Below are 22,807 nucleotides of genomic sequence, written 5' to 3'. Positions count from 1 at the left end.
GTAGAAAACAGCAGCAGTCAGACGTGTAGTGTGTCATAGTCGGAAAACACGGGGATAAAAAAAAACAACAAAAAAAACAAGACTGCAGGTCGTAACAACTGGACTCAGTCCGGGGGGGGGGGGAAGAAAAAAAAAAAGGAAGGCTAAACGACGCCGGTGGGTCCTGCTCGGGCCCCGCCTGCCCGGTGAGATGGTCGTCCGGTGTGGGCTGTAAGGCTCCTGCGGCGGGACTGAAGGTGAGAGCTCAGCCGCTTAACTGGCCCCGTTTCTCTACACGCTGCTTGCTATTCATTCATTTCTGCCCGCTGAAACAGGTGTGTGCCAACGGCCGAGGAGGACACATTTCTGCAGGTGCTGAGTGAATAAGGTTCATGTTGTTGCAGCGATAACTTTAAAGTTGCCGGTAAAGACCCGGTGACATGTTACTAGCCGACGTTTGCGGCCATGGTTCTGGCTGCTTAAACTAAAATTTAAAATAATAAAAAAAAAAAAAAATCCATGCTCGAGGTGGTACAGATGGAGTGCCTTCCAGTACGGGCCTGTGTGTTTGTAGCCGTGTCCGTCTCCTGCCGTCAGGCGGATGCTGGCTGTCAGACTGACTAATGATAGCTGATGGAGCCCCCCCACCTCCCCCCCGACATCATGGCACGCCTCTGCAACGCCAGCTTCACTGTTACTGTTTACTGCTGTTGAGGCTTGTCCCGCCACAGACAGGACGGGGAGAGGCCACCTCCCGTCAGCACGGTAATGTTAAGGGCCAGTGGCGGCAGAAGTATTCAGATCCTTCATTTAAGTACCAGTACAGCAAAAAATTAAAAAAAAATACTCAAACTACAAGTAAAAGTCCTGCATGAACAATCATTAAAAAAACAAAAAAAAACAAACAATATAGGCATCTATTAGCAGGTGTTAGCAGCAAAATTAAGGTAGCCAATCAAAGTAAAAGTACTGGTTTGTTCCCCATGAGAGATATATTATTATATATAACATCATTATATTATTCGTACTTAAGCATCAGTGGTGCATGCCACTTGCTTTTTGTAGCTGCTGCAGGTGTAGCTGGTTTGAACTACTTTATATCCTATTGTATACACAGGGACAGCAGATACATTTGAGGGGTCGTCAGAAGATTACTGGGAGACGTAAAATAAAAACAAAACAACAACAAAAAAGTTCTGATCCACAAATCTGTTTTCAGCTTTTGGACTTTTTCTCTAATCTTTGATTTTTGAAGAGATATTGTATCATTTGAACATTGATTGAAGTAGAACCATGTGAGAAGTTTGGAGGGAAAATCACTATTTGTTGATTGTTGTTGAGAACTCAGCAGACATCTGAAATGTGACCCCTGACTACACACTGCTTTTTGTAGTCGCTGCCTTTTGTAGCCGGTGGTCTGCTTTCATCTTTAACAATGTGTTCTATTTCAAAAGCTTGTTTTATTATTCATTGTGTCAAATTTCCATCTTAAAAGTAACTAAAGCTGTCAGATAAGTGTAGTGGAGTAGAAAGTACAATATTTCCCTCTGAAATTTAGTGGGTTGGAAGTATGAAGTAGCATCAAATGAAAATGTAAGTAGTTACTTTCTGCTTTATGGGACTGACATACACACATTTGACCTGTATTCTCAGTACACACCGACCGAACCAGCTGTGATACAGTTCAGTGCAAAGGTTTTGTCATAAATATACACGTTAGACGTTTAAGTTCTCGGTGACTCTGATCAGAGACGGGCTGTGGTATTTTTCTGCTGTATTATTAAGGTGCATACAGGTTTATTTAGGAGCTTATATTGTTCAGATAAGTGTGTGTACATTTTAGAGAACACAATGTATCAATGACATGAAGTTCAATATGACATATTTACCAGAGGACAATTTAAAAAAAAAATGTTTTTATGCTTTAATACATGTCCTTGGATGTAGCAAAGCCTCACCTGTGTAAACACTTTCCCACTGAGCCATGACGTTTCCTCATAGTTTACTCAGACTGTGGACATGAACCTTGTTTTTCAGGCTTCTTTGCGGTTGGTCTCTTATGAGCGGCCTCAGGCATGTTCATCTCAGGCAGATGAAAAGGGCTGTTAAGCATTGTCTCTCTATTAAAATGTCAGCGTGACAACTTAATTAATGTAGCCCAGAGGTGAGAAGCTGACACCCTGAAAGTTTGCGGCCTCCTCGTACTCTCAGCTCAGCTTCGATGGTGTAGGTTTCACGTTCTTAATAAAAGTTTCTGTTTTTGGCAGGCAATCTGTTAAAACTCTGTGGAAAAAATGTGAGGTATTCCGTAGGTCGCAGTGGGACAAGACTGAGTCCACAATTGGTGTTTCAGTCCTAAGGATGCGAGTCGATTGATAAAACACTCAAAGGTCAGAGAGGAGAGGCGATGTGTGAGCGTACTGAGGTGTTGACAGCATAAAAGACGAAGCGAGAAGAAGGAGGAGTGAAAGGCGCTGTCTGACCTGGGTCACCCTGTAATCGCACACAGACCGAAATAACCACTGCATAGTAGCACAGCAGGGAATATGTTGCTGTTCTTACAAAACTACTGAAAACAGCTGTGTGGCATGTGTAAGATCCAAGCCTGCCATTATGTTCAGCTCGCATGTTTTTTTTTTTCTGTGTCTGGCAGAGATGCAGAGTCGGAGTATGTAGACACAGCTTTTGTAAATTATTCCCTATTTACAAGTGGACTGGTCTGGTGCTATTTGAAGCAGAGGCATTTAGCATGTACAGTAAATATCCGAGGGGCAGGCTTCTTGTATTCGGTGGTAGTCTAATGTTGTGGTTCCCAGGATTGGGGAACTGTGAGCAAAGTAACTTGCCAAGCAAATACGTCACTGTGTCCTCCTGTCTTAGGTCATTGGAGGTTTTCAGACTAACTTCAACAACAAAAATGAAAACATATCAAGTTAGAGCCCGGTGTCTACATTTTTGATTGATTATTGTAAAGATGGAACAATTAGTTAATTGTCTTGTTCGCTGACAGATAATCTAACAGCAGTAACTATTTTTTTTTTTTTATAGACTTTTGATTTAGAGTGATCATTTCAGCCAGGCATACGTGCTGGTTTCAGCTCCTTAATTGTGACTATTTGCTGATTTAGTTTAATGTATGTCTCGTTTTAAAGGCCCCATATTTTACACTTTTCAGTTGTTTTATTTGCAGTGTTTATACATAAGGAGATACATTTGTGTGGTTTTAAATACCAAAAAGTATCTCGGCATGGTTTTTCATCTGCTGTCTTAAGATTCTCTTTGGTCTTTTAACTTATTAGCTTGAGTGAGTGAGTGAGTGAGTGAGTGAGTGAGTGAGTGAGTGAGTGAGTTTGTGAGTTTGTGACATCACAAACTTAAAACAGTCTAAACGCCACAGTTGGTGAATACAGGCTGTGTAAATTTCTCAGTGGATTGAGCATTTTGACACTTAAACAGTATTAATTTAGCACCTACACATGCAATATCATCAAAAAAGAAAAAAAAAAATCTGAATTGATACAATATAGGACCTTTAAATTCACTGTTTTGGGATTTTAGACAAAACAACACATTGTGATTTTTTTTCGTATATAAAAAAAAAAGATGGTTAAAATAACCTACACTTGCAGCCCAAGAGTACTGTCATTGGCAAGAAAGAAAACACGTCCACATTTGAAAACATAAGCCGACTGATGGCCCGGCGGTACTCTCTGAGGTCTTGCCTGGATTTCGTGCCAGCAGACTTCCTGTCTGAGGCCTGGCATTAGGAAGTGGGGTGCCTGCTTAATCAAGCAGAGGTAAACAGGCCCTCTGAGGAAAAAGGAGGGAACATTCCTCAGATAGAGTGCAGTGAACACGAGTGTTCAGCCGACAAGTACTGACGGCTGCGCACACAAACCGGATTCAAAGATACGGACACACATGTCAAAGCTACTGTGTTTGAGGTGATCGAACAAGGGCTGAAGGAAAAAACACAGCTTTAATTGCGTTTCGTTTTCTGTAGCGAGATCCCCCGCAAGCCTTTTCAGAGAGGAAAACCTTCAACATCACAGTGTGCCGCAGCATCAAAAGAGCTCCTTTACTTGCAGCTTTCTCTCTGAAGCCGACAAGTTAAGCGCTGGTGGTGCGACACGCTGATCCCAGTTCCACTGCTGATGCTGATGACATCTGTTGGCTGCTGATAACTGCCTGGAATTTCACACAGATGGAGTGAAGTGTGTTTGCACCTCCTTTCTGTGTGTGCACATCCTGTGTACGCGTGTGCTGTTTGCAAAAGGTGGGAAACGCTTAGTTAAACACTGGTACGGTAGACACAGAAGCTGCCAATGTGCTAGTATAGGTGCACCTGCGCAGCGAAGAAAATGTGGCATCCAAGAAATGCTGAACAAGGAGAGAGGTGATTCTGGGGGTTGAGCGCTGCGGTAAGGACACTGCAGTAAATACCAGCACACGTGTGACAGTGGAGGTGAAGTGTGAGTGAGGATCTGTGTGTCTGTATGTTGTGTCCTAAAGACATTGACCCAACTGTCGTTTTTTTTTTTTTTTTTTCTCTTCCATCTCTCCTGCTTCTTCTTGCTCTCGTGTATCATCTCTCATCTGGTGCCTAAAACTCCCTTTTTTTTTTTTGCTCTCCAATGTCCACGTTCAGAGGATGGGCCCAGCGTCCCGGTGCCTGAGGAGATGTCTCTGGGTCGGCTCCTACGGCGCGCATCCTCCAAGGCCTCCGACCTCCTGACCTTTAACCCCGGGGCGGGAGGCTCGTCGTTGCGCTCGGGCCTGGATGGCGAGATCATCTTCTCCAAAAATAATGTCTGCGTGCACCCTGCGGAGCCCCTGCCCGGCGTGGCCGAGCACCACCCAGGTTAGCTCGGAATGACGGTTTCTCGGTGGACGATTCAAGCCAACAGGAACAGCTTTTCTAGGAACTATTGGCGGTATTTGTAAAAGTTTCTTTTGCAGCGACAACGGCGCAATCCACCAGCTTTGACCGTTTTTAAAAAGAACAAAATAAAAAGTTGAAGATGAGTATGAAATCAAATTGAATTAAAACAAACATAATGTAGCAGGAGACAGAATAGTCCCAACTTTAATTTAATAAAAAGCACTTAAATAAAAAGCCTCTTACTGCTATTATGATATAGCGAGTTCCCTTTTTATTTAAAAAAAAAAAAAAAGGGAAATTACAAGTCAAAATACAAAACCAACTTTCTAAAAGCGAAGATTGAAAAGGAGTCTGGAACGCGTGGCATATTTACAGCTGTCGGCCAGATGTTCCGCTGTCGGCATAATCCTGGCTTTTCATGTGCTCTTCCTTCTGCCGCATTATAACTTAAAACGTGCAGTATTCCTCCTTTTTAATCGTTAAATTGTTCTACATGCAGCATAGATGCATGTGAGGGCTGTATGATTCTGGTGTAGCGGTTTAAAACATTTAAAGATAAGTAACATCAGGCATTTTTCCTGATGTGAAAATTAACAAGTATTTCCGTATAACTCACTTCTAACCGTCTGCGATTCTCCTTGTTGTCTGTGTGTTTCAAGGTCATTACTCACCTCCCGGGTTTCCCTCTCTTTCATCATCATCATCATCATCTATTTTTGTGCTTATCTCTTCTCAGATTACATGTTTGTCTCATGCCGGTTTCATACATTAAGTTTTGGAATTTCCTTTCACCGTACCTAATTATTTCCAACGTAATTACTCCCAACACAACCACGGTGTCGTTGCCCCCTGCAGGCTACCTGTGTGTGCACATGGAGAAGGACGAGAGCCTGGGCACCACTCTGATTCTGACCTGGGTGCCCAACTCCCGCATCCAGAGGCAGGATGAAGAGGCGCTGCGGTACATCACTCCCGAGAGCTCCCCCGTGCGCAGGAACGCCCGCCGCAGAGGCCGACGGTACGAGAGGGCATTTCTTAAAATGTGTCCGAGACATTTCCGTACGCGCTGAAACAGTCCAAAGCTTAAATTTCATTAGAAAGTTATCTTGCAGACCATTTGGATGTATTGGAGACGTCTGCTTCAGGCTTGTTTATGTGGTGCTGCTATTTGGATCATGACCAAATAAAGACTTTAAAGAATTTTTAGTCATAAAATAGTGTCTATATATAGTGTAAGAAAAGATGGATTTAATGTCCCGAGCGGTCCCATTTTTTTTTTTTTTTTTTGGCATCCTATTTTTGTGCACGCGTTAAAAAAAACACGCTTAATTTCAGTTTCATGCATGATATTGATGGTGCTCTAATCCAACCGTCTCCTCCAGGCCGCACACGCGTCCCCCGGCAGCCCAGGAGGAAGATGAGGATGAGGAGAGGAACACTACCAGCAGCACCTCCGCGGAGAGCCACGGCCCGGCGGTGGAGGCCGGAGCAGACCCCTCCTCACACCAGCAACCGCTGCCCTCAGCCGGGGAGGAGGGCGATGAGGGCTCCTGCGAGCTGTCGGATGAGGTGAGCCGGGACAGCACCATGGGTTCGGACTCGGACACCTTCTCCTCCCCCTTCTGCTTGTCCCCCGTTAGCGAGGCCCTGTGCGAAAGCAGCGGCTCCGTCTTCCTGGACAACGAGAGCAGGTCAGTGAGAGAGCTGTGATGGGCTCTATTGCCGATCTATGTTGTTATTCATACACACCAGAGTTTTCATTTTATGTTTCGTCATTCAGCAATGGGAAAATAAGTAAAAAAAAAAAATACATTATGACCTCACTCATAACCACTACTAGCAAAATTTGGGACGTCTCGGGCTCCTGGTGAGCTGAATAGATAAGGTGCATACTAAACGGTACAACTGTTGCAGCTGCCCCTCTTTTTCCACTCTCTCTTTTTCATGTCTGTTTCTACACGGTCAGCTTTTTAATAGAGAAGACGAAAAGTCAAAATAATGTTTTTTTGTTTTTTTTACCACATCTCATCGGTTTGCAGAATTTATGAGGTATGTCCAGTTAGAAACTTTTACTGTCACCTATGATTGCATTATTTCTGGTGGAGCTCTGAAGACATGCCATCTGCTGGTTCAGTCCTGCACTTCTTCATCTTCTTGCTTTGTGCATTATGTGTATTTTCTGTCCCCGTTTGGCGTTTCATTGTGCTCGCGACTGAATTTCCTACTGTTACTTCAGTCAAGGAGCACCTCTGTGCTTGTTCTGTCAAATACAAAAGCTTTTTTTTTTTTTGCCCTGAGTAGTTCTGTAACAGTCATTGTCAGGCCCTTTGTTATAGCTGACACATGCTGCTGATTGCTGTTCGGCTTAATACGGCTTAGCTGTGTGTGTGCTTTTGTTACTGTGATCGTGAACATAAAAGTTATTAGCTAAATGAACGGATAAGAGAAACACAGCAGGAAAAATTATGCCAGCTTCAAAGTAATTAAATCACATTTGTATGTCAGAGTTATACTCGAATAGCTGCAGCAAGAAGTTCTTTTAATGTAAGCCACCTCTGTCTCAGAAATTCTGAGCATACATAGATTTTTTTTTTTTTTAATTATTATTATTTATATATTTATTTTGCATTTATTATATTTTAATTTGTGGGATGACCAATAATAAGTAACATTAATTAAGGCCCAACGAATATTGCATTTTTGAGGCCAATTGTGATTGCGATAATAGGACATAAGAGAATCCCTGATATCAATCTATTGGCCGAAATGTGGTTATCAAATACATATACTGTATATGTAAATATGACAAAGATATGTAATGGAGTCAGTATATTTTACAGTTAAAGGATAAACGTTATTGTCCAATATGACATTAGTGCACGGAAACAGTGAACTTGTGTAGTAATTATAAACGTCTACAGATTAAAAAAAAAAAATACAAATAGAACCATTTCTAAATTACCCTCAGCATCTTTTTTATGTTATGTTCTGTTAAAAAAAAAAGAAGCTTTTTTTTTTTTTTATATCAGACAACAAATACACAGACAACAGATGAATTTGTCCAACAGATGAATCGATGGCACTCTAATATTGCTGCATAGTTGCTTTTTTTGGCCTGAAATTAATTTCAATATATTTGGTAAATATGCTGAACAATGGGTTAGTTGTGAAGCAAGTGTCTGTGAAAACCCGCCCTACCTACAGAGATGTACAGCGTGAGTGGTCTGAAGTGAAGACTACGCTGATGACTTGAGCGAGCTGATTTACAAATCAAATGAGGAAAAATGTTATTTGTGGCAATTTTTTGCCAAACAGAAGAAAGGCTTTGGAAATAAATGTAAATTCTCAGGGTGTATTCTTAAATGATTGTGTGTGTTTGTTTGAGAGCAGGAGGCTGTGTGCATCTTATTATTAGAGTGCCCACAGTTGTACCACAGATTTGCTTTTAAATTAAATATAGATATATCAATACAAGAATACCACATAATATATTTAATATACTAGTATTACATATTTAAATGTAGTTCGCCATAATGTCCCTTAAGTTAGTAATGCATTAAAATCTGCTGAGCCACATTTCTCTCTGAGGCGAGGATGTTTTGACTGTTTCCTCTCCTTCAGGCAGAAAAATGTCACGTTATATCCGAGAATTTTTAAATGCTTATTGTAACCCAGATGACCATTTGTTAGAAAAATTAGTACAAGTGTTTTTTTCAGTTGCCCTCAGCTACCAGAAGGTGGAGCCAAAAAGAAAAGAATTGATGGCATGTGGGATGGTTTACAGTCAGAGGCCACATGGTGGCTTACTCCACTGCAACTGAAGATCTCCAGAGAGTGAAAGCAGGTAGATTGGCTTCAGCAACGGGCATGAAATGTTATCAGACTTCAAAGTGCGTTCACTTCTTTAAAGCAGCTCTCAATCTAAATGTTTTTATAATGGCACAGATGGCCCAAAATAAGTCCCCAAATCCTACAAACCCCAAACCACGATGCTGTTCTTTAATCAGGGGGGCCATCTGGACAGTGACTGTGTCGCTGCTCGGACCTCACAGCCATTTGACTTTATGATTCTCCTCGTTGGTTGTTTCCTTTGGCCTGACGTGTTGCCCAGAATGTGTGAGCTTGTGTCAGTGTGTGTCCGAGAGAGTGAGAGAGTGAATCAGTGTGTTTGTTTTAAGCGTTTTTAACCACTTTTCAGACCCCGGTTTGCTGTAAGTGCAGTCAGTATGTGATTTGGCAGCGCTCACTGCTTCACAGCTTCTAACCTTTTACTCCGTCCTTCCCTTCCTCCACTGCTGTGTGCTTCACTCGCTGTTTGTGTCTCTCTCTCCAGCTCTCTGGCACACATATCCATCCTTTTCCTTTCTTCTGCTGGACTCTCCTCTATCCCATATCTGTCAGTTCCTCCTGCTCCTTTCTTTTTTTTTTTTTTTTTTTTTTTTTTTTTTTGCATCCTTTCCTCTCGCGCATTCTCTCTGTTTTTCCTCAATATTGTATCTTTCGGTGTTGCCCACCTCTCAAATATCTTGCACCCCCCACCCCCACCCACCCCCCACTTTCCCCTTCCCTTCCTAAAGTCTGTGTGAAGCCCTTTGATTCCCAGTGCTCCCAGGGTTGTTGTGCTGGGCTGAATGTCAGCTCTCCGGATTAGAGGACTGAAGAGAGCGGAGCAGCAGCCAAAACCCTGGAACCCACTCAATCTCTCTTTCTCTCTCTCTTGCTTTAATTGACACTGTTAAGGGGCCAGGAACTGGAAACATGTCACTTGGAATCATTCAAAGAGAAAGAACCACGTATGGGAGAGTGAGAGTGGATGAAAAGGGGGCAGAAAGAGGAGAGCGGTGGGAGAGACCAAAAAGAGAAATCCGCAGCAATCTCTGTCAAGCTTCTTAACAAGTTTCTTTAAAGTTGAACAAACCCCAAACCTTGCTAGTTTATGGAACTGTCAATTCCATAAACTATTTATGGTCCTCTGGCTCTACTTGTAGATTTTTAACATGTGATTATATCCCAGAACTGTGTTTTCCATTGTATTTTCACTTTTGACGCCTTAAAACGAAGCAATTTCTGCCTGCAGCCACCTACCACTGGTTCTGTATATTTGGTCTGCTAGGTGTGATTGCATCTTTTCCTTGATATATTGAAGTATTAGGAGTCTCGAGAAAGTGTATCAGACCGCTTTCCTGTTCTGATGCAGGTCCGATTAAAAAGTATCCTGGAAGTTTTCTTCATTTTACTGTTTGATAAAACATAATCAAAGTAGATTTGATGTGGCTTGTTTGAAAAAAAAGAAAAAGAATATAAAGTCTACTGGGAAGAAAGTATTGGAAAAGAATACCTTTGTCTTGAATGTGTGCCGTTTTGGGAATTCTAAGTAATTCAAAGATAATACCGGGTATTTTTCTGCCTCCTCTTAACTCCAAGCTATACTGACCACTCTCCAGTGTGTCTGCAGTGCCCACACCACCTCCCCTTGTTCCCAACCCTCCCTCAACTCCCTGCTCCCTCCAGGGATTAGCTGAAGGACCTGGGAGTCCCCGGAGGCCTGCAGCCTTTGGTCCTTGTTCTCAGGGTGACCTGGCAGCACTCTTCCCTGAGGGCAGAGTCTCACGTATGTGGAGAGAAGTGTTATGAAGGGCCTCAGGGCAGTTTGATCTCACCCTGGCCTGGTGGGACATGCCAGTTACAGCAGCCCGACTCCATCAAAACAGCTTGTTTACATAATGTACTCTGTTTACAGTCTATGGAGTGGCTGCTGCCTACATTTGCTGCCCCTAAGTAAATGAATAGAATGAGGCTGTTGACACTGACAGATGTTGTTAATCGCTCATTGAGTTTAAGCTTGAATGCAGCATAGTCCGTGCTGTGTGCCTTTCTCTCTGTCGTCCAGTGGTTTTGCATTTTTATGTCTGTGCAGAGAAATATGCAAAATTGTTTTTGCATATGTGCTTCAAGCATTCAGAAAGGAGTGAAGGGGAATGTCTGCTGTAAATGGGCTTGTAGGCCTTGTAAACACCCCGAGCTTTGACAGTCACTGGAGTTATGAAAAAGCAAGCACGGTAGTCTATTAAATAAGCCCCTCTATATTTCAGATTGCTTAACTCCCTCTCTGTGCCTCTCTCCCTCCAGTCTCCTCTTCTTCCACGGTCTGGTTTGTGGAATGATACATGAGACAGAGAGCAGTAAATCACCAGATAGCATAAGGAAACTGTGCAGCTTGGATTGATCAGCCTTGTTATGTTCCCATCTGCTAACAGGGAAATGATTAGCCAGACACAATTGATTCAGGGTGTAAAAGATTAGACCTGGCCGGCCTCCCTCATCGTCAGAGTACCAACGTGACCCTTGTGTTTGTCTGTAAAATTCTTGTAAATAGAAAACGGTTTTCTGAAGGAAAACACAATTATAATCTTAAAACAGGATACTTTTAAATTCAAACATTCATTTAAACCAGAAAGAGAAACCAGATTCTGATATAACAAACGTCATTTTCAAATTGAATGACCTCCACTTTTATTTTTTTTTAAATGGATAATAAGTGTATTTCATCACCTATAGAAAGCAAATAACTCCATTTAGACGTCTACTTCTCAAATGTCAGCGGGTTTAATGCATCTCTGTTTCTCAGCGTTAGCATGTCGAGAGACGTGTTTGAGAGTGCATTATGGTCATTAGCTATGGTCCATTCACTGTGTGTGTGTGTGTGTGTGTGTGTGTGTGTGTGTGTGTGTGTGTGTGTGTGTGTGTGTGAGTGTGAGAGAAACCGACATTTGAACATGTCAGCCAATGAGTGATTCTTACAACTGAGGAACTGGTGTGTGTCTGCTGTGGTGCACGGCTTTTATTTGTGTTGGCCACAAGTTAAGTTAAACCATAGTCTGGTCTGTTTTCTTGTTGTCAAGTGTGTGTTTCTCTGTACATATACGGTACGTATAGTGTGTTTGTTCTTGTGTGTCTCCTCCTGCAGCAGAGGAACCCTCAGCTCAGGTTTCAGTGCCGGGAACAACATGCCTGCCATGGGGAAATGACAGGGGAAATTGGACGGAAGACAGTGTGATTTGTGTGTGTACAGATTTCCTTGTGAATGTGTGTGCGTGTGCGTCCGTCCTCAGAAGCCTCCATGCATTCTTCCTATTCTCTGCCTCTTGGTGGAACCATACTGAAACACAAAACAACGGGGTAGAATTTGAGCTGAGGATTTGTCTGCACAGTTATCGCTGAGCTAAACACCATTGGCCATGGAAATTATATTTCTGCGAAGAAGGGAAAAACAGAATTTGAAGTCTCACAAATTTGATGTCATGGAAAACATTGATATGCTGGTTTTAGCATTGAAAAAAAAAATAATAATTACAAAGCTCTAATACAAAGAAACTCTCACCCTCTTTTTTAATTTTTTTTTTTTTTTTTTTTTTTTTTACCAGAGAGCTGTGTGAGGAGTCCATGAACCACTCAGTCAGCTCTGCCTCAAGTCTGGACAGCCACGCCCCCTCAGAGAGCAGCGGCCAGTTGCAGGGCATGCGTTGGGAGGAGCAGCAGAAGGTGCTGGCTCTGGAGCAGCTGTGTGGAGTGTTCAGGGTGGATCTGGGTCACATGAGGTCACTGAGACTCTTCTTCAGGTCAGCGGAGAGGCCAAAAGGTCACAGGGAGGTCATGAGGGGGGGGTCACTCTTTGCCGTGCTACTGTGCAATGTTTCACGCCGCGTCCCAGGCTGTTTGTTGACCCTGTGAAGGTTGTGTCTTTTGCTACAGTTGTAATTTCCACATGATTCTTCATTGTGTTGTTGCAGTGATGAGGCGTGCACTAGTGGCCAGCTGGTGATAGCAAGTAGAGAGAGCCAATATAAGATCCTCCACTTTCATCACGCTGGCCTGGACAAGCTGGCTGAGGTCTTCCAGCAGTGGAAGTGCTGCAGAGAAACTCAGCTTAAAGACCAGGTCAGGTTACAACCCGATGTCCAGTTTGGCATCTAGTTTTATTGAGAAAGGAAGGAATGTTTCAGCCTTTCTTTCCCAGTTTTTTATTTTTTTTATTTAAATCTTGATTCTCTGCCAACATTTTTTTTTTTCTCATCTGCTTTTTTTCTGTCCGGCCTTTTGGTTTCTCCTTTTTTTTTTTTTTTCCATCTGCCTCTCGTACCGTCAGGTGTCAGATGAGAAGTCTTGCATGCAGTTCTCCATCCAGAGACCCACCCTGCCATCAGCTGAGACCCACCCAGAAGAGAGGCTTTATCGGCGGCTGGATGTCACCACCTGGCTACGTCACCTCAACCAAAGCGGGCAGGTGGAGGAGGAGTACAAGCTACGCAAGGTGTGGTTTTTTTTTGGTGTGCATGTGAACGTATGCATGTTTTTTTTACAATCCTGGGGGATCAGTTCGAAAAAATAAAGTCGGGCAGCACATCTGGCTCACCCACTTCCATCCACGCAGTCAACATTTTAACATTTCCTCCTGAATCATAACCGAAGTCATTCTGAAAGTCAACCCGGCAGGCTAATGTTCCCCAGTGAGTCATTTCAGTTCTCCGGACTTGACTCAATTTGAGGTTTACCATCTTGAAATGACTCGGTGGCAGTTAGAGTGTGACCAAAACATTTCCTCACTAAACACACAAATGCAGAAACAAGAAGAGCATTGTTTCTGCTGCGTTCGTTCGTGGTTCTTTTAGGAAATGTCGGTATTTCAGCACACTCGTGAAGTAATACACCTACTGTAGTTTAGTGGTTTGAATGCAGGCCGTGTTGTCGACCCCACCGGCGTGCGTGTGTTGTTTGCATACAGTACGGTATGCTCTCGCAGTTATCAGTTTTCGCTGCGTGCCCCCAACAACCCCCCCGCCCCCCCCTTTTTTTTCTTTTTTTCTTTTTTGCCCTCTGAAGAGCTCAGCTGCGCTCACCGTATTTGTGCACCTCCCTCCTCTTCACACAGGCCATCTTCTTCGGCGGTATCGACCCGTCCATCCGTGGCGAGGTGTGGCCCTTCCTGCTGCACTACTACAACTACGACTCCACCTCCCAGGAGAGGGAGGCCTGGAGGCTGCAGAAGCGCACCCACTATCATGACATCCAGCAGCGGAGGTGGGCTGCGGCAAGAAAGAAACAGATGTTTGTTTGTTTGTTTGTTTGTTGTGAAAGGTGGAGATTTCCTGGCTGCTGATTACATCTGTTCCACAAACTCTCTTTTTTTTTTAAAGATTTATTTGATGTTATGAATTCAGTGAAAACGTGCGATTGAGACACGGCGGGTGGACTTGCCTCTGCGAAACGGCAGATAAACCGTCACGTGGCTGCGGCGTCGGCCGTCAAATGCTCAGTCAGTCAAACATTAAACCATGTGCGAGTCTATTGTGGCTTCTCATCGCAGGCGCTGAGCAATCAATAGGCACAATCAGGGAAGTGTTAAGGGGAGGTGCCGGGTGTGAAGTAAAAGGTCTCGGGAGAGAAAACATGTCGACGCTTATCAGATCATGCGCTCCAATCATGAAGAGGGGAAAAAAAAAAAAAAAAACGCAGCTTCGGTATGCACGGACAACCGCATGCGCACACGTCACACATGAGCAGATGGCCGAGTCTTTATTTGTCTCCACCCTACCATCGAAAGGTTACAAGTGCACATAGTTTCACGCGTTCAGCCGCTCTTTCTATAATGACGACGATAATTGGACAGGTTTCATCTGTATGGCCTATTAACATTTTGAGTACATCAGAAGGTCTTATCGAAGTCAGGTAATTAGAGACCTCGTTCTCACTCTGATGTGGATTCCTTTAAAGACCCTCCCGACTGTAGAGCAGCCCCCTGGGCCACGAGTTGATCATTAGGAGCAAGGGTACATGTCTGTGGTATTGTTCCTTGTCTCCTAACCTTGTGTCCTCCCCTCAACTGTGACAACCAAGCAGCTGCGAAGACTAAATTACCGCCGATATGTGAGGAGATAAACTAAACAGAACGAGCGAAGGTGGAAAAGAATATTTGAATTGTTATTGTGTTGTCGGTTGGTTTTCATGTTTTCTTTCACAATAAGTAGAACGGAAAGCAAAAAAAACAAAACCTCTACATAGACACACAGAAATCATAAAAAAAAAAATAAAATAAAAAAAAACACAACTTTGTAACATTCATCATAACCTTTGGAAATGGTGGCTTGCTTCAATTTCTAGCCAATAAATGAAAGGATCTCCATATTCGCTGGAATATTTTTCAGTTTTATGTCGAGTTTGGGCAACTCTTATATTTTTTTTTGTAGTTGCTATTTTGAACGTCCTCACTGGCTGGCTTGATGATAAAGTTTCATTATTTGTTAACCAGTTGCTCAATTTTAAAGTTGCTCTATTTTTGGTGGAAATTTGAGGAGAAGAAGAGGAAGTTCACTTCTGTTTGTAATGTTCCCTTTTATTATTATGACATCCTCACATTTCAAGTTCAAGGTGTCATCTTCAACTCTCTTGTTTGTGTAACAGTAAAAAACTCAAACATTCTCAGTGAAGTCGCAACCAAAGAATGACTGGTGTTTCTTCTTGAAAAATGCCCTGATTGTTTTAGTTTCAGAGATTTTTTTAGACGATTCTTCTTCTCATTTCCTTCTTTTGTCCAAATATAATAGTTTGTTTTTACTCTTGTGGGAGATATAGTCAATGAAATAGTGATACCGCTCTGGGTTTCAGTAACTCAGGTGCATTTATGACGAACATTTACATGCCTTTCAGAAGATTTTTTTTTTCTGTGTTTGGGGGCTCAATGACTGGAGTTTATTATATGATGAAACTCAAATGCATCATGAATGGGATCGTTTGAATCTCAAGCAGCCTTTAAAGAGGGATCAGATCGTTGTGAATGATCTGATGTTTGTCATAAAATGTTATCGTATTTTTTAAATTTTTTTTATTGTGTTTCTGTTTGTGTGTTTGGAGCTGCTTTGATGTACCTTACGGTTACATTATTAAGACCACATTTAGAGAAAGGCATTGCAGGCTGGCACGAGCTCTAAATCATGTGGAAGTACTGTAGGCTCGCGCTTTACACTTGGCCGTATTTAATTGTAACTCGTATTCCAGTGTAAACACAGCCATAACTTTGCTCGGCCAAACAAACGCCTGAAATATAAAGTGATGAAAACATGTCCTAAACTCCTGAGTCGCACCCTCTAGAGAAAGACGAGTACAGAAAGGTGGCCGGGGAGGGTCCGACGCCACAAACACACGGCACCGAAACTAAACAGTTGCGTGGCGTTGCATCAGGTGTGCGCTCATTATTCCTGGTGGGGCCACATGGAAAACAAACAGTGTTAATTAAATCCCCTCTGCTTGTTAGGACTTGAGTACATTAGTGCCACCACTCAGTACATTGCTAATGTAGTCCCTAACATCTAGAGGGATGGGTGGGGGTTTTATGATTTGTGGTATTATCCTCAATGGAGCGTTTGATGGTAACATACCCCACCCCACACCCCCAAACCAGCAGTCCACTGCTCACCCCACCCCCACATTTTTTTTTAGTTCATTTGCAGCTAACTATTAGTGTCTTACACCAGAGTAACATTTGAGCTAAAGATTATTTGATAACACTTTATTTATTTTTTTTATCCTCCTTGCCAGCCCTTTCCCTGAGAGACTGCAGTCTCTTTAAACTCACTTTCCCTTCTGTTTTTTTTCTTTCCATCATAACTGAGATCAATCTTTTTATCTTGTTGGAGAAAACAGCTGCAGGATTCAGTGTCCTTTTTCATTTATCTCATATTTCTATTCCTGCCTGACATTTGGGTCATCCCTCAGATTGTCCATGAGCCCCGAGGAGCACAGTGAGTTCTGGAGAAAGGTCCAGTTCACGGTGGACAAAGACGTGGTGAGAACGGACCGCAGCAACCACTTCTTCAGAGGAGAAAATAACCCCAATGTGGAGATCATGAGGTCAGACCACCTCTACTCATTTCCTCCCTGCTTCCTTTTTGTGTCGACTCCCAGTCTCTGTCTGTCTCTTTCATTTACACTCTTTTCCATCTCCCAATCCATCCTTATCAACCCTCAGCCCAACGCACAGGCGTACCTATTCATTTCATATTCTGAACCCTGGGGGAGCCGCAAATGAGTTTCATGCTTTATTGACTCTGACTAAGCCGTCTGAGCACTTTTGATGCATACTCAGAGCTAATGGCTTTCTAAACGAGGAGCAAGAGGATTTAAATAGCATATTAGTTTAGTGACTCTCATCGAGGCTCCTGGTATTTGTCTTGGTATTATGTCTTGTATTGTGTGAGGCGGGGTGATAGCAGCACTGTACGTCCAGATATACAGCACTTATCACATGCTTCCACGGCTATCTCGCATCTATTACAGGTTTGTCTGGGTCCTTCAGTCGAAGCACGTTAGTAGAACTGAAGATACTGACCTCGTGCTGCATCAAATTTCCCTTTGTTAATGTTGCACTAAAACACTTTAGTTTTCCCTTTGTTTATACAATACTTATTAATGTATGAGTTCTGCCAGGGCAGTTTTCTTCAAAGTAGTTTCCCTATTAACAAAAAAAAAAAGGGAAGAAGAAAATTCATTAAGTAGCTCCCTGGTTACCAGAGGAGTTGGCATAGCAACGGCTAAAGCAGGGATTGTCATGTTTTTCTGGGCATTACAAGCAATGCTGAAACACATGTTGGCTCATTCAGAGTGTTTGGTGGGACTCTACTCTTCAGTGGTTTGGCTGGACTGTGCAGAGGCCATGTTAGAGACTGTCAAAAGGAATTGAGATGTTTATGATTCTTTGTTGCCCACTTGTATTTGAAGTGCTGTTGTGTTTTCTACTGAGTTTTTACAACAGCACTAAGATGTCCGTGCTTGTTCTTGCCCCAGGCGGATTCTGCTCAACTATGCAGTGTTTAATCCCGACATGGGCTACTGCCAGGGCATGTCTGACCTAGTGGCCCCACTGCTCACGGAGATCCAGGATGAAAGCGACACTTTCTGGTGCTTTGTCGGCCTCATGGAGAACACCATCTTCATCAGCTCCCCGCGGGATGAAGACATGGAGAGGCAGCTGGTAGGATGTCTCTCTATGTGTGTCTTTGAATTTGGTAAATGTTTGAAATGACGCCTCTCCGGAGTCACTTCATGCCCCGCGCCTTTCTAACTTTAAAACTACGGAAGTGCGTCTGAAACTGTTTTGTAAAGAACCCAACAATCTGACTTTTATTTCCACGTCATGCTGTGATTGGCCAGTTGTGTCGAGGTGAGAAAGTAATCGGGTTTAAATCTTTTACGCTCTACCTGTTATTTTAAAGAACTATTCCAGGTTTTTGGATTTTGCCTCTTAGGGGAAAATGTGAACTATTATCCCTATTTTTGTGAGCCTACACGGAGAGGGTTGTTATTGGTAACCGCAGGTCACAGAGGATTACAGAAGATATACGGCACCCACCCGCAAAATTTCAACAATGCAGACCTGGTTTGGGCTTTATCTTTTTCCCACCTAGTACTGACACAAGTTTCCAGAGCATGGGAAGATAAATTCCTCCTCAAAATCCTCACTTTTGTTTTCCAGCTCGTTATTGCCCTCAACGTTTATCAATGCTCAATCTTTCCCGCCGTCGGCTGGGTGAAACTGATTTCCGTTCCCTTTCTTCAACATTTTCTCTCCACTGTGGCTTTCCACAGCTTCCCAGCGCACGTGTATGTTACGTCTCTCATCCACACAAGTATGTACTTAACAAATACGTGCAAATAGGTCCAAACAACCCCCCCCCCCCCCCAACCCTCCACCGTGAAGCCCAAAGAATAACTCCTGAAATGTGATTAGAAAAACACCTCGAGCTGTGTGTGTGTGTGTGTGTGCGTGTGTGTGTGTAAGACATCTCTGACCTGCCTCCAGATGTACCTGCGAGAGCTCCTGCGTCTCATGCTGCCGCGCTTCCACCAGCACCTGACCAGGCTCGGGGAGGACGGCCTCCAGCTGCTCTTCTGCCATCGCTGGATCCTGCTGTGCTTTAAACGAGAGTTCCCCGACACCGAGGCCCTGCGCATGTGGGAGGCCTGCTGGGCACACTACCAGGTTGTTGTCGGGCAAAGTCCCGAACGGTTTCTCTGCGCGCGCGCACGCACACACACACGCGCACACGCACACACGCACGCACGCGCACACACACGAGCGCGAAAGAAGACCTTTGCATGTACTGGATGAGGGCCCAAAGGTTTGGTGGTAATTAGTTTCAGGACAATTCAAAAGTTTTGCTGATTTTTCAGGAGGCGTGCAGAAACGAATTCACAGAGAAAGACGACGTTATTCCTTAAAAGCCGATCGCAGCGGAGTTCTTCAATCCTGCAAAATGCCTGTGAAATATGTTCCGTGTCAAGCGGTTTAATGGTTTAATTCAATAGTAATTTGATTTAAAGTTCCCTATTTTTCACATTTGCTTGTTATATAAATTTTTTTTTTTAAAAAGCAGGTGAACTTTATATAAATTGAGTAATTAGATAAGGCTCATAACGCAAGTCAATTTGGCCTGCAACCTTAAATAACTGTGCAGAGTGCATGTTTTGTTTTTTTCACCCCGTTTGTCTTTTATCAGGTTCCATTGAACTTGCAACTGTGTCGTTCACTGCAACGACACAGAGCTTAACACCCGCTTATCGCTGAGGCAGAGTCGAATATCAGTCTCCTTGCTTCATGCCATCTGTTCAGACTCCCCGCTAGATGTTCTGATCTTCAGCCACAGGTGGTGATAGAGGAGATAGGAGAGTGAAACTTTGGTTTAGACAGTTGAGAGTCTCACACCAGGTGGGGTAAAAGCTTGTATTCTTGATTGATATCTGATTTCTCCCGTGAAGGGAACTGACACCAAGTCTGTTCGTAGTCAATTGTTAATGAAATTTACAGAGGTAAACAATACGCAGATCTTTAATCAATACGTGGACATTTAAAAGACAATGAGATGAACCATTAAACATTTAGCCTTTTAGGGGGGCCTGCAGATCAATATCTAAATGTGTATATAGTCAAATTAGCACAAAAGCACAATATAAAGTCTTAATCATCCGGTTTTTCTCTTGACTTTTAAGTTTCTTTAAAAAAAAAAATGAAGCCCTTTATTAATTTCTATATCCAAGCTTAAATTTCACCTCATCTTATCTGTTCTTTTTAAAAAAAAATTTATTCTGCGGTAACCGTCGCATTGTTCCCCGCAGCAAGAGCACGACTTAATACAGACAACTGAGCTCACGTTGTTTCTGAAATTTGAATTGACAGCGATATCTGATCGTTGACCACGGAAGTAAATAAATATGCAGATTTGCTCTCGTATTTGTCTTGCACCGTCGGCCGCGTTCGCTGATCTCGTTCTCTCCCGCTGCAGACGGACTACTTCCACCTGTTCCTGTGTGTGGCCATCATCGTTCTCTACGGGGAGGATGTGACGGAACAGCAGCTCGCCACCGACCAAATGTTGCTCCACTTCAGCAACCTCTCCATGCACATGAATGGAGAACTGGTGCTACGCAAGGTATCACCACACCCCCCCCCCCCCCCCCCCCCGTGCCCTTGTGCCGCGTTTTGCGCCGTTTTATTTGTGCGTTACCCTGCAGCTCCGCAAACCCGAAGGGACGTGTGATCGTGCTCGTAAGAATTCCACACGCGCTGCCGCGGTACTACACATCACTCCATACCCCCCCCCCCCCTCCCCCCCTCCCCACACACACACACACACACCACCACCACCACCACCCAGCGTTGTTTGCATCCTGCCTCAATGCTGCAGAAGAGAAAGTGACGCGCAGTATGTTGCCCACATAGGCCGTGAGTGCCATGCAGTGGATTTATCATCTGCATCCCCGCTATTGTGCCTGCGCCCGCTTCCTCATGTTTATGGATGCCGCGTTAGCGCCGCTGCAACCGCCGGCGGCGAGTTCGTGTTAGCACGCAGCCGGTGTGACTGCGCTCGCTGTTGCCCGAGATTTTGCATCTGATGTTCCAAGAGCGGGAAACTCCGGCTTTTTTTTTTTTTTTAACCTTCAGGTATCCCCGTGCAACGTTGACCTCGACAGTCTCCAGATTGTCTTTTAGCCACAAAGCCAGGCGATTGATTTTGATTTTAAATGCTTTGACATCGACACTATCTGACCTGCATTTAGTTTGTTTTGTGTCTCACCCAAAACTGCATTTCCTTCATTTTGGTTCACCTTGCTGCTGTCGTCCTGCTCTTCCAGGCCCGCAGCCTTCTCTACCAGTTCCGCCTCCTGCCCCGGATTCCGTGCAGCCTTCACGACCTTTGTAAACTGTGTGGCCCGGGGATGTGGGACAGCCGCTACATCCCCACTGTGGAGTGTTCAGGTGAACACGCAGACTCGCAGAGCTGCCCCTATGGAGGCACGTCCACGCCCCGGCCCTCCTCGCCCTCCCCGCTGAACCCACCGTCACCAAACCCCACCCCCACGCCTCCACCAGAGGGCAAGAGAGGCTCCAAAACCCGGGACATTTTCACCTTCCGGAAACAGTCCTGAGGTGAAGCGTTTGCTCGTCTTGGCTCATCTCGGTGCAGCAAGTGTTTGGATCCGTCTGTCGGATTCCTGAACTGTTTGCTGCCCTCCGACCCCCGTATCTCCGCTCCCCCCCCTGCTTCTAGTTTCGTGATCTTAATAAGGATTCTTGTCACTTGATCCTTTCACGTGGTGCAATGTGGAACACTGCCTTACCAGAATGTTGCTTTCGACGTTCAGTATCATGTGAATCTGCGACGAGGAATGGTTTGCAGTCGGACAGACCGGAGGTCGAGAAGCTGATTTTTTTCCTCCCGACAGCAGAATGGACAATCACCAGGCACCGAGTTGGTCTGGATCTACTTCAGGTTCTAGTCTGCTGCTGGCTTGGCATTCTTCCACGGGCTTTGTGGGCAGGGGGTCACATCGGGGTCCGAGGCAACTGGGGCGAATTCTTGTAGACTCTGACCCAGGGTCAAAAGAAACTGGAGATTTATTCACAGCACTTGAACTCCTAAAAAAAAAAAAAAAAAAAAATGCTCCTATGTTCTCACAATGGAATATTTGTGTGAACATCAAATTATCTGTGCGTATCTCAAGTCCGAGCAGGACATTTTTATCATGAAATCCAACCTACAGATGATGAATAAGAATGAATTACCGCTGCTTTTAAGTTTTGTTTGATTTCATTTTTCAACCGGTGAATGTTTGCGTTTATATCAGCAGTTACAAATATTTAGCAATATTATAACCTTGCATGAGCAGCTCTTTACATATAGAGGGCACAACATATTTGTTGTTGGAAAATACTCCAGCCCAAAACAGAGGTAAGACTGTGTTTACATGACAAACACTCGCATCACAATAGGGCTCGTCATATTTCATTTCCTCATCGGATGGTGGGAAGGAACAGTCTCAGTTTCTCTGTTAAAATGCTTGTTTCCTGGCAAGCAGGAGGAAGATAACCATTTGTTTCCCTGTCATGAAGTCAAGACGCCGACTTTCATGTTACCTGTTGAGCAATAGGAGTTTTACCATTGATACATGAGCGTCATAAAATATAGAAATGAATTTCCTGTCTGAGCAATTGGACGGACACGACAGCAGTGTTGCCAAAGAGAGCATGGATTGTTGTTTTATCCTGACAGAAGAATTGATGGCTTTCTGTTCTACTTGAAATTTCATCTTCTGGGTTGAATCATGTTTAGACAAGGTTGTGAAAAATTGTCAGCACAGTTCTATTTAATTTTTTTTTTTCTCCTTCCTTTCAGCATTTTTCCACTTTCACCTTAAAACGAATGACGACAAACCCAGAACTAAGAAATCAGTCCACATGAATGTAGCCATAACTGTTCTTTTTGCTTCCGCTCACCGGACGACAACAACAGTATGAAACTCTTTGTTAAATGCGTGAGTGGCTGTGAGCGTGCGTGTAAACTGGAGTGACCTATAAACGTCTGGTAGAACTTAGAAGGCCCCTTGACCAGCCTGTGT

The 22,807-nt window shown here is 43.8% G+C and overlaps 1 protein-coding gene across 2 annotated transcripts in view; it reads left to right on the top strand.

Moving 5' to 3' along the window:
• The first annotated feature begins 8 nt into the window (after window positions 1–8).
• tbc1d16 (TBC1 domain family, member 16) overlaps window positions 9–22,807 on the top strand; it is a 23,099-nt gene continuing 300 nt past the window's right edge. The window contains exons 1-13 of one of the 2 annotated variants that reach the window (XM_069143747.1): window positions 9–236; window positions 4,628–4,840; window positions 5,717–5,879; window positions 6,244–6,552; window positions 12,286–12,480; window positions 12,652–12,799; window positions 13,008–13,172; window positions 13,791–13,939; window positions 16,631–16,765; window positions 17,699–17,885; window positions 18,714–18,893; window positions 20,194–20,340; window positions 21,044–22,807. The exon at window positions 21,044–22,807 is cut by the window's right edge and continues 300 nt beyond it. In XM_069143747.1, coding sequence (XP_068999848.1) covers window positions 4,660–4,840; window positions 5,717–5,879; window positions 6,244–6,552; window positions 12,286–12,480; window positions 12,652–12,799; window positions 13,008–13,172; window positions 13,791–13,939; window positions 16,631–16,765; window positions 17,699–17,885; window positions 18,714–18,893; window positions 20,194–20,340; window positions 21,044–21,337 — 2,253 coding nt within the window. In that variant the 5' untranslated portion in view covers window positions 9–236; window positions 4,628–4,659 and the 3' untranslated portion in view covers window positions 21,338–22,807. Of the gene's footprint in view, window positions 237–4,627; window positions 4,841–5,716; window positions 5,880–6,243; window positions 6,553–12,285; window positions 12,481–12,651; window positions 12,800–13,007; window positions 13,173–13,790; window positions 13,940–16,630; window positions 16,766–17,698; window positions 17,886–18,692; window positions 18,894–20,193; window positions 20,341–21,043 lie in introns of both variants that reach the window. The other variant, XM_069143746.1, reaches the window with a different exon arrangement.

Source organism: Embiotoca jacksoni, unplaced genomic scaffold (genome assembly GCF_022577435.1).
Source record: "Embiotoca jacksoni isolate LCO1_2020_lvr unplaced genomic scaffold, fEmbJac1.0.p SCAF_113, whole genome shotgun sequence".
In the NCBI taxonomy this organism is placed as follows: domain Eukaryota; kingdom Metazoa; phylum Chordata; class Actinopteri; family Embiotocidae; genus Embiotoca; species Embiotoca jacksoni.
Note: the sequence above shows the minus strand (reverse complement) of the source record. Positions and strands in the feature narration are given on the sequence as shown.